The following is a 15,311-nucleotide window of genomic DNA, read 5'->3' as shown; positions in this document are numbered from 1 at the left end:
CTGATTGATAATTGTGCTGCACACAACATGCTTCCACATTTAGATAATGTTCGCGTTGAATTCTTCCCACCCAATTGCACAGCAGTGCTTCAGCCATTGGATTTGGGCATCATTAGCACCCTGAAAGTGTATTATGGCAAGGAAATGCTGAGAAAATTCTCGTCAGCATAATTTGTAAACAGGAGGAGATTAAAATTAACGTGAAAGAAGCTATTGAAATGATTGCGAACACCTGGATGCAAGTTAAAGAAAGCACTATAGTGACAAATACAGAATCTCATTACAACTAAATTTTCGTTACAACAAAATATTTTTTAGGTCCCTGGGAGTTCGTTGTAATGGACTTTTACCTGTATAAAGTATAAATATATAAATTAAAAAATGGTAATTTTGTATTCAACCATCTTTGGTATAGCATATTTTCTGAACTCAGTTTAAATGGAGGATATACAAGTAAGAATATCATTTCACTGCATACAAATAACAATAAACTTAAGCATTAAAAAAGCCAGACAGTGTGATCAATTCCTTGTCTTTAATTGGTTTTATTAGTTTTACTGTTAGGTCAAAATGTGCACTAAATTTCATGACTGATGAACCAGCAAAGAGTTTTTTTACGGTCATACATTTGATCCAAATTCGGTCACCCCGCTATCCTCATTACTTTTTTGAATAAATAGTTTTGTAGTTATTGCTACACTCAGTTTGCTTTACTGGAGTAATTTGAATCAATTCTGTTCTGTTTTGTTATCTTATTAGAATAATTGATAATTCTCTGTAAAAATGTCGTCTCTGTGCAGGTTTTGTCAGCTTATTCATTGCATTGACAAAAATGATGATTTAGTACTGCCAGTTTATTTAGATAGATAGATAGATAGATAGATAGATAGATAGATAGATACTTTATTAATCCCCAAGGGGAAATTCACATATTCCAGCAGCAGCATACTGATAAAACCAATATTAATTAAAGAGCAATAAAAAAGCAGTGCAACTTAAAAAAAATGCAAGGTGGAGAGTGTGAGGCAGGTATAACAGTCTATTTCACAGAATAACTAGTTAATTAGAAAACTTGTTCTTAACTGTTGATCACAGTTAGTCACACTTTAACCATTATCAGACATGCTTATTCTAATTCAGGGTCACAGAGGCTGGAGCTTATTCCAGTAGTAGTGGACAAAGTCTATCATAGGACTCAATTATGCACACACACACACACATATTCACATGGGGTGAAAATTTGGAATCACTAATTGACCTAACCAACACATCCTTGGGGATGTGAGATGGTAGGAAAACCTGAGAGTGCCCAGGAGAACAGACAAAGGAAGTGCAGCATGTGCAAACACCACATGAACAGCAACATGGTGCAGTATTTGAATCAACATCACTGGATCTGTGAGGTGACAGCACTACCCTCTGCCTCACCATGCCACACTAATCGGAGTTTAAATTTGCTCAAATTATGCCCCTATGTAAAACACAGTTACTTAAAAAATAATTCAACATTTTTATAGATCAAGTGAAAACAAAACCAAAAACGTATCTTATATTAAATAATTGTTTATTTAAATATGCAATCTTTTATACAATTTAACAATCTGGAAATTTCATAACCATTTATCAAAATAGTAGAATTTGCTACTTTCTCCTGGGAATCTGTAAAGAATCTAAAAATATTTCTTTAGTGATAACTAGACAGTGCATTTATTGTATCTTAACTTTAGATGAAAGTATACCTTAAAAAGATCAAGCTGGATAAAAAATGAAAAACTGAATGCAACTTTATGCGGAAGCAATGCAGCTTGAAAATTCTAATAATTAACATAATATACATTCTAAGGAACCAATCCTTAAAAGGACATTTGTCTGCTGAAAGAGCCACTCATTCACATAGGACCACTAGCATTTCCAGTTATCTGGATCTGTACAGTACTTAAACAATTAACATACTAAACATGGATTCTCCAGAATAAATACTCTTCAACATGTGGTGCCTGAATGCAAATGGAAAGACAGCACATGTGCAGGTATTTTCCATTATTCTGCCCTGCAGTTCCTGGAAGTAACTTGCTGATATGCAAAGTGGATCTTTTTTAATCCACTCAGAATTGTTGATATAAGACAGCACTTGCATCAGGGATAAATAAATGGCTACAGGCAAAAAGACCTTAGCTGGGGAAGCAAGGTAGTTTGCTCGCTTGTGGGTGAGGTCAGTGAAGACTGGAAGAAAAAGGAATGGAAGGATGAGAAGTTCTTTTTAGAGATCTGGCCTGTTTAAGGGCTTCTGAAATCACAGGGTTGCAGAGGAAACGCTTTAAGGAGTCCTATCCTGGTGTTCTTGTATTAAGAGAAAAGCTGCACAAAAAGCCAAGAGTGAATCTAAAAAGTGGCTTAAAGCTACTTTACAGTAGAGGGCAGATTTGTTCTAAAGTTGGCAAGAGGAGGCCAAATTCCAAAGAGTGAGTTGTAAATGAAGGGAGAGACTGTACTAATGTGAGAGGTGGGCACTAGGTTGGACAGATACTTAACAACCTTGAAGTCAAGCCAAAAATGGCAACACTGTTTATATTATGCTTCTATTCACTTGAATTTTGTGTCCCTCCTCTGTGTGCCCCTTTCAGTGTTATTTTTTTAACCTTTTAAAAAATGCACAAAGTTTAACAAATATTTCTTCCTTAGGATATTCTTTTCAGGGCATTGAGACATGCTACAAGGATGCATTTCCTAATACTTTCACTATACATTTGGCAGTGGATCCCACATTCAGTCCTGGACTAATTTCACATTCAGTGCATTCATTTTTACTTTTAAATGATCTCATGGTTTAATTGCCTGGCCTTTTTTAATCTCTTACTCTAAAAAAACTAAAATATTTGCATTTATTACAGAATTTTAAAAGCCTAAATTGTCTTTGATATTTTATTTTTAATTCACCCTTTTCTATAGAGTTTACTTCCTTCGTATTGTCCAAATACACACCACTAAATGCAAGAAAAGCAATTACTTCAGTGCCTTATTCATTTGTCAGTTCATTTATAAGAAACATTTCTTAATTAGCAAAAAAGTGACAAAAGCAGTGAAGTAGTTGCTCCGTTTTAGCATTCAGTTGTGTTTGCACCTGTGTTTGCACTGCTCATTGCTACTCATCAGCATTTGAATAGAAACTCTACTCTGTCCTGTGGTCATGGGGTCCCCCAGTACTGAATTTGGAAACCACTGATGTACAGCATTTATTTAGGAACTTATGCCTAAAAATGAAGAATCACTTATTCTTTTTAAGCAGTTTTTTCCTAGAACAAGTGCAACGCAGGAAGCAACAATGGCTGAGCTGCCAGTGCACTTCAGACAAAGTAAAAAAATCTTTGGGTAGAAATTATGGTCTATAGTTGAAATCACTTATGCATGTCTTTACTGGCCTGGTCAGTTCTACCAACACACAACCTTGGTAATCATAATTAAAAAAAAATAAACTCAAAGATTATCAGTCTTATTTAACCAAAAGTATTATTGCAAAACAAGACATACTGTATAATAAAAACATAATATTGGCAACAAATTTAAAATATTCCCCAATGAGTTTAAAAATATCAAAATATTATTATTAGTAGTAGTAGTTATAGTAGTAGTGATACAAACATGTATATGGCATGCATGTATGTATGTATTTAAAAATGTTAGAAACAGATTTTGACTGTTAAGAAAATGTGATGACATTTAAGTTAAAGTAAAATCATGAGGCAAATTAAACAACATTAATGGTTTTTATTTATATTTAATTTAGTTATTGTGTAGAATGTTTTTATTTATGAACTGAAACTGTTTTGTAAACAGACCAGGAACAATGTTTAGGCAAAAGTGCTGTGAGTGTAATGCAACACTTTTCCTTTGACCTACCCTTAACCATAATAGATTACATGGTTCCCGATTGAGCCTTAAAATACTAAAGCTAACAACTGTCACCATATCACACTGCAAATGTATGCAAAACAAAAAATTATTCTTGTTCTGTTTGTGTCTGAGGAGTCTTCTTTCAAAAGCAAATAATCAAATTGTTAGTTAATTATAGAGGAGCTAGCAAGCTACCCAGGACACAGCCTAAGCTGGCATTTTTCTATCCTACTCTTACATAGCAAAGTAACAATTCATTAAATTTGTTTGCTTACATTTTGAACACATATATAAGTACACAAATTCAGAAAAGCCTTCAGGACCTTAAAATATGTAAGGACATGAAGTGTGGCGTGTATGTGATGATTTCAGTGTATCTACACATCCTAAAAGCTTTTCAAAGCAAACAGAGAAAATGAATGTTCACTCTTTTTGTGCTACTGTATGTAACTAACAGGAACTAACAATAACCTGACATTGCTCCACCACCACCTAGCAATCCCCCTAATCTAGCATGTTGGGTATAATACTTACACTTACCTATACACTTTTATATTATGAAATCTAAAAATAATCATAATGATTTTTTGATTAAAGAGATTGTTGTATTCCCTTTTTTGTGAAAAGTGATGGCAAGGACACAATTACAAAGTCACAAATATAAGATACAATATGAGATATTCTTACATCCTACACTTTCCCTTGAGTGTTAAGAATATGTTTTGTGATAATGGTACAACACAGGCCTTCAATATGATACTGAATTGCACAACTGTATTAAATTCAGTCCAATACAAAATGTGCAGATGGACACAAAATGTGTTCTTAAGAAGTCTGAATTTTCCTGAGGTCCATAAGGAAAAAGTAATAAAAAAAATCTTTACTAATTCAGAAATGGTAAGCGCCTATCAACTTCTTAATTTTCCTCACAGCTAATACTGTATACTAGCCAACCCGCGGCGTAGCATAATCAGGCCGCTTTTTAAATGATTTTTAAGCACAGAGGAAAAAATAAACATTTGAAAAATCCGTAATTTAATAAACCACCAAGAAAAGTAACATTGCAACAATGCACACTACGAACCAACATACAATTGTCCGTGACTGAAAACTGGAGGAGCGCCATCGCGCTTTCTCCTTCCAAAGCGAAGGACGGGGTTGAACGGTGCTCGTTCAGTACACACTGCCCGCTTATGTGCCCGCCCCCAACTCCCTACCTGAGTCGCTTTCGTCTGTGTACAGTCCACACGCACCTGTGAGTCACGTTGACTGTTAATTTTCCAAACACCGCCTCAGTCAGTTTCCACGTTGATTTTTCATTGTTCTCTGCGGTTCTGGATGCTTTTTTTTATATATATATAATCCACCAAGTCACCCGACCATGGGGGTCTTTACAAAGGGCAGGGACGTAATCAGTGTGAGCGTATGACTCGCACATACTGGGAATTTCTCGTTCGTGGGGAACAATTGGAAGCCACGGTCTCCATCACGAATGGGGTTCAACGGCTTACCCATGCCTCCCCGCGCCAGGTAGACATACATTGATCCATTCAGTGTAGCGCGTGTGCAGTACCGGACATACAAGTGCATCACAGACCTGTTAATGCTCAATCTCACGTGGCTGAAAGCCACTTGTCCCTCTAAGAATTTGGACGCCGACCGCTGTAGGGTCGTGTAACTATTTAGCAGGCGGGAGTCTCGTTTGTTTTCGGAAATAACCAGCCAAATCGCTCCACCAACTAAGAACTGCCATGCACCACCACCCACAGAATCGAGAAAGAGCTATCAATCTGTCAATCCTGTCCGTGTCCGGGCTGAGTGGTTTCCTGCGTTGAGTCAAATGAAGCGAAAGGCTCCACACCTGGTGGTGCCCTTCCGTCAATTCCTTTAAGTTTCAGCTTTGTAACCATACTCCCCCCTGAACCCAAAGACTTTGGTTACCCGGTTGGCTGCCTGTTGCGGGACCTGCATTGGTGAAGCAGGTGAGACGGTAATGAAACAGAGGCACAGGGCTTATTGGTTTTTAAAGACTGCTTCCTTCATTGGGTTTTAACCAATGCATGGAACGAACCAACACACAATCGTCCGTGCGGCGCTCAGGGTGGAATGGGAGGAGAGGAGAAGGACATCCACTCCGCTCCCTCCGTCATGCTAGTCTGCTGATTTCTCGTTCAGTATACACTGCCTGCTCATGTCCCCACCTCCAACTCGTCACTCGAGCCGTTGCCGTCTTTGTACAGTCCAGATGCACCTGTGACTCATGTAGACTTTTCATTGCTCTGTGCGGTTTTGACTGCCTTTCTATATATAATCCACCAAGACACCCGACCACGGTGGGAGGGGGGTGTGTACAAAGTGCAGGAGTATCTAAGAAGACGCATGTTTGTCGCGGATGCGAATTGCTCTATGTAGCGTGTAAAACAGTTTGCTATAGTGCACGCGGTCGTGCGTCATAACCGAAAACTTGTTTTTTAAAGACTGCTCACTTCATTGTGTTTTAACCTCAGTTGTAAAGGAATGTTTTAAGGATCCCATGGGATACCCCTCGCAAACAGTTTTACACGCCGCATATGGCGATTTACCTCCGCGAGAAACATGCCTCTATTAACAGTCAACGGGGGTCGGAGCTGCATGTGAACTCTATGTCTCTACAAGCTTTACACAGCTGGATTATGAGCAGTTTGTCCCATTCTCCCTGGCAGATGCCCTCGACTTCGTTAGACTGTACTGTCTATATCTATGATCTGTGGTCTATGATCTCATCAGGTGTCTATCATCTACAGATGATCTATGGGGCTTAAGTTTATATTTGGCTGGGACCACTCGGACCCAGTTACAGATTGCCCCAAAGTCACTCCAGCACTGTCTTGACTGTATATTTTGGGTCATTGTTGTGCTGAAAGGTGAACATTTGCCTCAGTCTGAGGCCACATGCACTCTGAAGCAGGTTTTCTTCAAAGACCTCTCTGTATTTCACTGCCTTCAAGTTTTCTTCAATTCTGGTCAGTCTCCTGGTCCCTGTTGCTGTCAACCATACCCTTTTAGCATGATGCTTCCACCACTGTGCTTCATTGTAGGGATGGCATTAGGTAGGTGATGAGCAATGGGTAGTTTTTGCCAGACATAGTGCTTGGAGCTCTGCCCAAGGAGTTCCATTTTTGTTTTATCAGGCCAGACAATCTTTATCCTCATGTTCCAAACTGTCAAATGCCTTTTACTCAAGAGTGGCTTTTGTCTAGCCACTCTATCATAAGTGCCTAGAGTACTGCTGAGATGGCTGTTCATCTTGCAGGTTCTCCCAACTCATCAGAGGACACCTCAGGCTCTGTAAGAGTGACCATTGGGTTCTTAGGCACCTCTCTGGCCAAGGCTTTTCTTGCACAGCTAGATAATTTGACCAGATGGCAGACTCTAGGAAGAATCCTGGTGGTTCCAAACGAATTCTGCTTTACAGATGTTATGGGCCTTGCTAAACAATGTTCACAGGTAAATTCCAATGACACTCTAGACCAGGGGTCTCCAATACGTCACTCGTGAGCTACCAGTAGCTCGCAACCCCTTTCCAAGTAGCTCGCCAAAGGGTTAATGAGTCCTACATAAATTTGAAAACTTGACTAGTGAAATTAGCGGTGGGCAATCTTTCCAAAAAATTATATCACTATCTACAATCTGAATTGCAATTTGTCTTTTCAATGTGGCATACACTTAAGAGAATATCTGGACTCAAACTCATCAAGACCTAAGTAACACTTTAGTTTAAATATCAAACAAAGTTGAATTCAATTGTTGTCTTGTTAAGGTACACGCCCCAAAGCTGGCGAGTGAGTGAGGAGGGAACTGGGTTGAAATAAGCTATGAGAATTAACTTTATAAAACATGAGTAGCTCTCAGCCATTTTCATTTTGTAAAAGTAGCTCTCAGGTGAAAAAAGGTTGGAGACCCCTGCTTTAGACACATCTCATGGGTAATTACAAAAGGGATGCTCTTGAGCACAATTTGGTGTGCCGAAGCAAACAGTCTGAATAAATTGTACAAATGAAAAATCTGGGTTTTTGATTTTTAATAAATTGGCAAACCTTTCTGAAAATGTTTTCAGTTTGTCATTATATGTTACTGAGGGTAGATTGATGGTTAAAATTTGCAGATGTATCCATTTAAAATAAATCTACAATACAATAAAGTGTAGAAAGTGAAGGAGTCTATTTACTTTCTAAATCTACTGAATATCTAACTTTCATATATAATAGCTGATTTTAAAATAAGTAAATGCAGTAAGTCAAACATTTGTAGATAAATGTTTTGTTTGAAAGATGACATACTGAAATCACCTGATAATTTCTGAAGCAAAGAAATGCAAGTTAAAAGTATAGTTTAATATATTTTCAAAAGAAAAAAAGGCCTTTTTACAAAGAAAAACACTTCACAAAATTCCAAATGGACAGATTAGGCCCTAAATTGTCATACACTTACTGCTTTACATTCATAGCAAATGAAGTCAGTTCTGCATCATAGAAGAGCTGGGTTTGTATTCCTCTGTATTAAAAAGGAGTTTCTGAAGTAAGATTTATAGGAGGCAATAGTTTGAATTACTGCCTAACAGCTCCAGGGACACTACATTTAAATGAATTTCTTTAAAGCCCTAAAATGTGTGTTAGTTTGATTACAGAATGTAAGTTGACCCAGCATGACTGACTGACTGGCACATATTCATAGTTTGTTCACAAACTTTACTCATTGCTGCCAGAAGAGGCTATTCCTCCCTGGCACCCCATAAGCAGTTATATAAAAAAGAGTGATTAAGTAAAATCTAAGAAGTGCTTTATTCAGGCAAAAAGGTAGAAACCATGTATACAGGTCTGATCAAAAGTATACTTTGCATTTATTGCACCTATGGTTGTATTTATCTTCTCATCTATAAATCCATTGGCATAAATATCTTATTAGGTTCAGGGTCACAAGGAGTGTAAATGTTTTGAAGCTGAACTATGAAAAAGAGAAACACCGCAGAACTTACTAAATCTTTCCTAAACAAAAGCTAGAGTATGTTGAAAGAATAGATGTAACTGGATATTGAAGTCTTCATGGTTATATGCAAGTTCAGGAAACAATACAGTACTGTTGTTTAGGTACAGGTACAATTGAGAAGAGTGAGGTGAAGCGATATGCTCATGGCCACACAATGAATCAGAAGTGGGCTTTGAACTAGCAGCCTTGCAATTTAAAACGCCACTGTGCCACAGTGCATTCCCACTTACTCATTTATCAGTTTCCGCTTAACGGTGTTGTTACACTTACTTTTTTTACTCTGTGTGTGTGTGCGATGAAAGCTAGTTAAAAAAGTAACACTTTTTTTTAGTATTTCAATTTCGATGCATGTTCAGCTTCTTTCTTGACTTTGTGGTATAGATTCTTTGTATCGATTTCAGCTTGTACTCGTTGTGAAAGACGCTATATTATGTGAACACAATCTCTAAGACGTTGAAGTATACCGAAAAAAGTGTCTTGCCTTGAATAAACTAAAACATTTTAAAACGCTTGCTTTTACTCCCAATATTATAAAATCCTTAAAATGTTAACTTTGATCAACAGTTCGCTGATCTAAATCGTATTCATTTTCGTTAGACCGATTTCCACACTGCGTTAAAGGCGCTTACATTCATTGGACGATAAAACAAACCTAACCAGGTGTTTTCTTTGCCACATACGGCCTCTTGGCTCTTTATGTGGTCACATCTCATTAAAAGGCGCTATACATGTATGAAGTGACAGGTGGTCGGGTCCCCGCTCCCTGACGTCAATCCTTTCAGGAAAGCTCTTACCTGGCGCGCATGATGTTTCGGCTGGGACCTGCAGAGGCTCACCCATCTCGGATTCTTAGCGTCCTTTAACTCCCGGTACTTGCAGTCACTTCTTACTTCGCTTTGCTTTTGTACAGTTTCCTCTTCTTAACTGCGGCTTGTCTGTTCTGCCTGATTGACTAAAGCATCGTTGCTTTGAACGGAGCTCCCAGAAGCGCGTCACACATGGCTGTTCTCTTCGGCTATCACGCCTAGCAACTGCGCCGCTGCGGCACTGGCCGCGCTTCACGTGGGGTGCTGTTTTGTAATGGCAACACACAGTCAAAGGTGCGCTGTCCCGGTGGAGGCGAGGCCAGGAGGGTGCGGCTGAGCGTGAGCGGCTCCAACAGGTGCAACAGCTCCGTGAGTCACGGAACAACGACATTTATGTCAACGAAGAATGTTAAGGGGCACCTGATTAGTACGAAACCGTCATGATAAGATGTGGCAGATATACAAACTGCTGTAGGCGGCACACGAATTGCAAAAGAAAGAGTTTTAAAAAGATTGACACATGCAGGACGATAAAAAAAAAAAACTTACTTATTGTTTTCCATTACTCTTTCAAATGCCTGTGTTTCTGTAGGTAAGTCTTTGCGCAGCATACCACCAGACTCAAATCTCACTGGTGGTCTGGCAGTCATGTAAAACTAACAATCCCATTATGAGGCTGCACCCAGGTCAATGCTTACAATTACATTTCGGTTAAGGGCAGTTGTCAAGTTGTTACCTCACAGTGAACGACTTGGGCAGCTTTTGGAAGGCAGTGATCTGCAAGGAGTCACTGAGTTAGTTTAGGAAGTTCCAACGTACCCCAAGAGGTATGCCACTCCTGCTGCCGTTTGGTTTGACAGAAATGTAATCATCATTTAGTCACCTGTACCGTCAATTTCAATCAAATGTCCTTCTCCTTTAATATACCAGATGGATATTCTGCTTCATCCCTTACTGCATTAACCTGTCTTGGACAGTTTTTCCCAAGTATTTCATTCTGTCAAAAGCCCTGCATAGATAATGTCCACCTCCACTTGTTTGTCTCTTCCTTTTCTCACTGGTATACAGGAGGACTTTCCATTTCCTAGTGTGTATCATCTCTCTCTGATCTTTGTAGTTTGCTGAACAAAATTTGAAGCTACTTGATCTTTCCTAAATATCCCCAGGCATAGTTTTGAAGTTTGATGAGAATCAAGATTTGACGTGATAGGTGTCTTCTGTTACACATTAATTACCAAGTTATAAACTTCCAGCCTTATGATTGGACTAGAAATGAGAGAATTTATTTTTAATTGCAGTGGGCTTTAAGGACTACACAAGGGTAGAATAAGACTTTAGATTATGGTGAAAGTGTTCATTCTACTAAAGTGAACAAACAGTCGGAAGATTGTAGTTCTTACATAGGGTGACTGATTTTGAACTAAGTTTGTGCCTTAACATCAATTTTTAATTGAAAAATAACCATTTTAACTCTTTGCTCTGGATTAATTTAGGTACTGTACCTCTGGCTACTTTGGTTGGCCATGCATTCACCATTGCTGCCATTGAAAAAGGGCATTCAGTTTCTTACTGTTTTCAGTTTTTTTTCTTATGTGATTACTACTGTGCCTTGTAATGGCCTGAAGGCCACACTTTACCTGGTAATGTCTTTGATATTGAGTAATAACAAAAAGATGTTTACAGTGTGTACAGAGTTAACAAGTGGTAATGTATATTTTTAACACTTATAAAACCAACTTACTTCCTGATTTCAATAATGTAATATCACTACAGACTCAGTCCAGGCCACAACTGTTCTCTGGCAGTTAAAGTTAACTTCTCTTTAGCTGGGGAGGTCATATTTTTATGTGGACATCTTGATTAAAAGCAGCAGGCAATATTATTTAAGGCTGGATTCTTGCAAATGTAGAGCAAAAAGGCATGTTCAGGTTAACACAGGGTGAATTAGCCAGTTAGAGTTAAACAGTGTGTCACACACATGCACATGGGAGACAGCACGGGGGTCTAACGAATGCTGAAACGCAGGTATAGGGGGTGATCAAGTGTGCTAATGCCTTTTCTCCCATTCTTACAGGAGCAGTAAGAATTAATCTCCTTCCTCTTCTGGCTTCAGACCACATCCCCATGATGACCTCACATCCGCCTTCCCTCCAGATGACCCGCCTCTTCCTGTCCCTCCACTAAAAAAGCCAGTAAAAGTCAGCCTTCACAGACTATCATACAGAGTATCATACAGCCTTTTTTTTTTTCTTTCTTCTGAGAAACCTACAATATACTGGGTGGAACCCCCAGACATTTTTTTCCTTTGTCTCTCTTTACAAGTATTAATGGAGCAGGTGAGAGTATATTATGTTTAAAGGGTAAATTTTGGATTTTTTTTTTAAGTCAAAGTTATTTCTTCAGTCATGGTATATATTAATTTGACATATAAACTGTGTTCTAAAGTGAAGCATGTTTTATAAATTTAAAAAAATAACTAGACCACTCTTGCAGTTTATTGTGGAGCTTACAGGTACTAGGGTCCGGTTGTAAAAAAAAGTCTTAAAGACTTCCCAAATATGTCTACTCTGAAGTAGCAAAGGTTTCAGTTTAGGAAAATGTACCTTCCACATTTCTGAGTCATTCTTGTCACAACAGAAGTAAACTGGTAAAAATCAGTTTTATCAAAGATTCCTGGTACTGTTTTCTCCTTAGATATTTGAAAGAGCCAAGCCACTTGCATGTTGCAGTATCCGTGGCATGTGCATGCACAATAACAAAAATACTCAGAAAATGAAAAAGGCAGAGTGTACAATAGAGCTGATTGAAGTGCCACAAACCAATTATTAACATTTTTAATGCCTGATGAATTGCTCTTGCTGTAGATATGGTAATAAAATAACAGAGGTAATTCTTGAGTGAGTAAACTTACTGACACTCTCTGATATCAATCAATCTGTAAGTAGGGGGGGAGAACATGCAGACTCCATGTAGAACCTGCCACTGTGAGACAGGAATGACAGCTCTGCACTACCACTGTGCATTGCGGAAACACCTGCATTCAACTTACTAATCTTCAAACTGATTATACGTAGGTGAGTTGACATTTCTACATCGGCCCGTGTGTGTGTGTTTGCACTGTGATGGGCCTGCCTTGGGACTGGATACAGCTGCCCCATGACTCTGCCCTAAATAAGCAGGTTAGGAAGATGAATGTTTGCCAATATTGTCTATTCACTTCTTGTCACTTGGTTGCATGCTATGCACATGGTAAATATTTTCTTTCACCAGAGCACATGCATGCATTATCAATCAAGTGGCAGCAGACAATAACTTTGCAAAATAATGAAATATGGTAAATTTATGTATATGTCATTTTGTAACCCACTTAATCCAGATTAGGGTCACAGGGGGCTGGAGCCTATCACATCTAGCGTAGAGCAACAAGGCAAGAACAAGCCCTAAACAGGACACCAGTCCATTGCAGGCTGAACACACACACAAACTAAGACCACTTTAGTGTTGCAATTCAACATACAGTGAAAGAGTATAAGTGACCGATAAGTGTGACCTTTTTCAGTTATTATTTTAAAGTTTTCTACAGAACAGAGACAGCAGTTCATATCTGGGCATCAGCATTCAATAATGTCAATAATCTTACTTAGTAACACGGACATGCTATTTTGCAATAAGTGTGCAATCTCTAGACAGGGATCAATGCTTGATAACATTTTACCTTGAAAAATAGACATATTCATTATGTTTCAGGGCTTTTTTCCCACAATGGGATTTGATTCCCATTATCAGAAAGAGCAAGCTAGATAAGCTTTAAAATTTATAAAATATGTTTAACTTTAGAATGCAATTTCATGTGGCAAATGAATATATACCATGATTATGAAAAAAAGATTTTGACGTAAAAAATACTGAACTCATCCTTTAAATACTCTCATACAAACCTAAGCTGGTAAGATTGTAAACCTAAGAGGCAAAAACATAGTTAAAATATTAAAGACTAGCAAAATACCCGCGCTTCGCAGCGGAGAAGTAGTGTGTTAAAGAAGCAATGAAAAAGAAAAGGAAACATTTTGAAAATAACGTAACATGATTGTCAATGTAATTGTTTTGTTACTGTTGTGAGTGATGAGTGTTGTTGTCATATATATATATATATATTTACACACACACACATAAACATATATATATACATATCTATACATATACACATATATACATACATATATATATCTACATATATACACACACATAAATACATAAACACACATATATACACACAAATACATATATATATATACATACACACACACATATATAAACATATATATATACATATACATACATATCTACATATATACACACACAGCTATTTCGTATCAGTGCAATACTCTGCTTGTTAAAACGGATAACTCTTACGTGCAAGTCTGCGTGGATATTATGAACTATCAGATTTGTTCAAGTTCTATTTAAATTTTAAATAGAAGGAATTTTTATTTAGTCGACAGAAATATCTTTGGTAGGAATGGTAAAAACAGACAGGAATATTATTCGTGAATAAATCAACTCAAACCTTAAACAACTTATAATATTTTGCTCTCCATAAAAATATATCCTGTCTAAATTATACAAGTTAGAAATAAAGTAAACGTTAAAAGAACAAACATTCAAATTTCTTTACTCTTATGTAATTTTATATAAAAATAAACTTAGATTTTAAATATCCCAAAAGATTTTGCTCTCCATAAAAATATATCCTGTCAAAATTATACAAATTCAAATATGAACATGCTGCATAACAAAACCTAGAAATATAAATAAAATGTGTTCCTTTCAGCAATAACAAATCAAATCATTCAGTTGTCTTTGCTCGTATGTCATTTTAGAGCTGGACGCCTGGCATCTTTTTTTGGCCACAGGTTCGTTTCTGTTTGGTGTGAGGTTCTGTGTTGTGGAGATTCTCAGGATGGACTGCAGGTGCTCATCAGTGAGGCGACTCCTGTGTGCTGTTTTGTTAGTCTTTATCACTGAGAAGAGCTTCTCACACAGATATGTGCTACCAAACATGCACAAGGTTCGAGCCGCATGTAGACGGACTTTTTTTGTTCTTCAAAGTCACCAAAGCGCCGTGCAAACTCAGTGCGCTCAGTTTATCAGCAAAGTGCGTATTTGGGAACACCGTAGTGACAACTTGGTTTAACATTACTTGGCAACAGGGAAAGTGGGGCAAATTGCCGGATGTGTTGTGTTCAAGTTACATTCCGTGTTTGTCAATCGTTGTAAAGATGACAGGTTTCATTCATCGATTCGTTTCTTACTGCATCAATAAACAGCTCGTCTTCTTCTTTATCTGAGACCTGACACACTGCATGCACGGGTTTTTTTTACACTGTCTTCCTTTAGCGGGACATTGACTTTTTCCAACGTGTGCTTTGTTTTGGATTTATGAATATGCTTGTATGTATCAGGCGCTTCATATTTTTGCTGCCTTTTCAATTGTGTAATTTGGTTTTGTTCAGCTCTTTGGAACTGTTGCTTTTATCTGTGCACTGCGTCAGTTCACGTGAGCCACTCGGTGTACATGCATCGAAGGTT

At 37.9% G+C, this 15,311-nt stretch overlaps 1 protein-coding gene across 1 annotated transcript in view; it reads right to left on the bottom strand.

Moving 5' to 3' along the window:
* LOC120527693 (magnesium transporter NIPA3-like) overlaps nucleotides 1–10,080 on the bottom strand; it is a 28,284-nt gene extending 18,204 nt beyond the window's left edge. The window contains exon 1 of the mRNA XM_039751398.1: nucleotides 9,711–10,080. Coding sequence (XP_039607332.1) covers nucleotides 9,711–9,756 — 46 coding nt within the window. The 5' untranslated portion in view covers nucleotides 9,757–10,080. The remainder of the gene's footprint in view (nucleotides 1–9,710) is intronic.
* Between the last annotated feature and the right edge of the window lie 5,231 nt (nucleotides 10,081–15,311).

The sequence above is a fragment of the Polypterus senegalus genome, chromosome 4, assembly GCF_016835505.1.
Source record: "Polypterus senegalus isolate Bchr_013 chromosome 4, ASM1683550v1, whole genome shotgun sequence".
Taxonomy (NCBI): domain Eukaryota; kingdom Metazoa; phylum Chordata; class Cladistia; order Polypteriformes; family Polypteridae; genus Polypterus; species Polypterus senegalus.
Note: the sequence above shows the minus strand (reverse complement) of the source record. Positions and strands in the feature narration are given on the sequence as shown.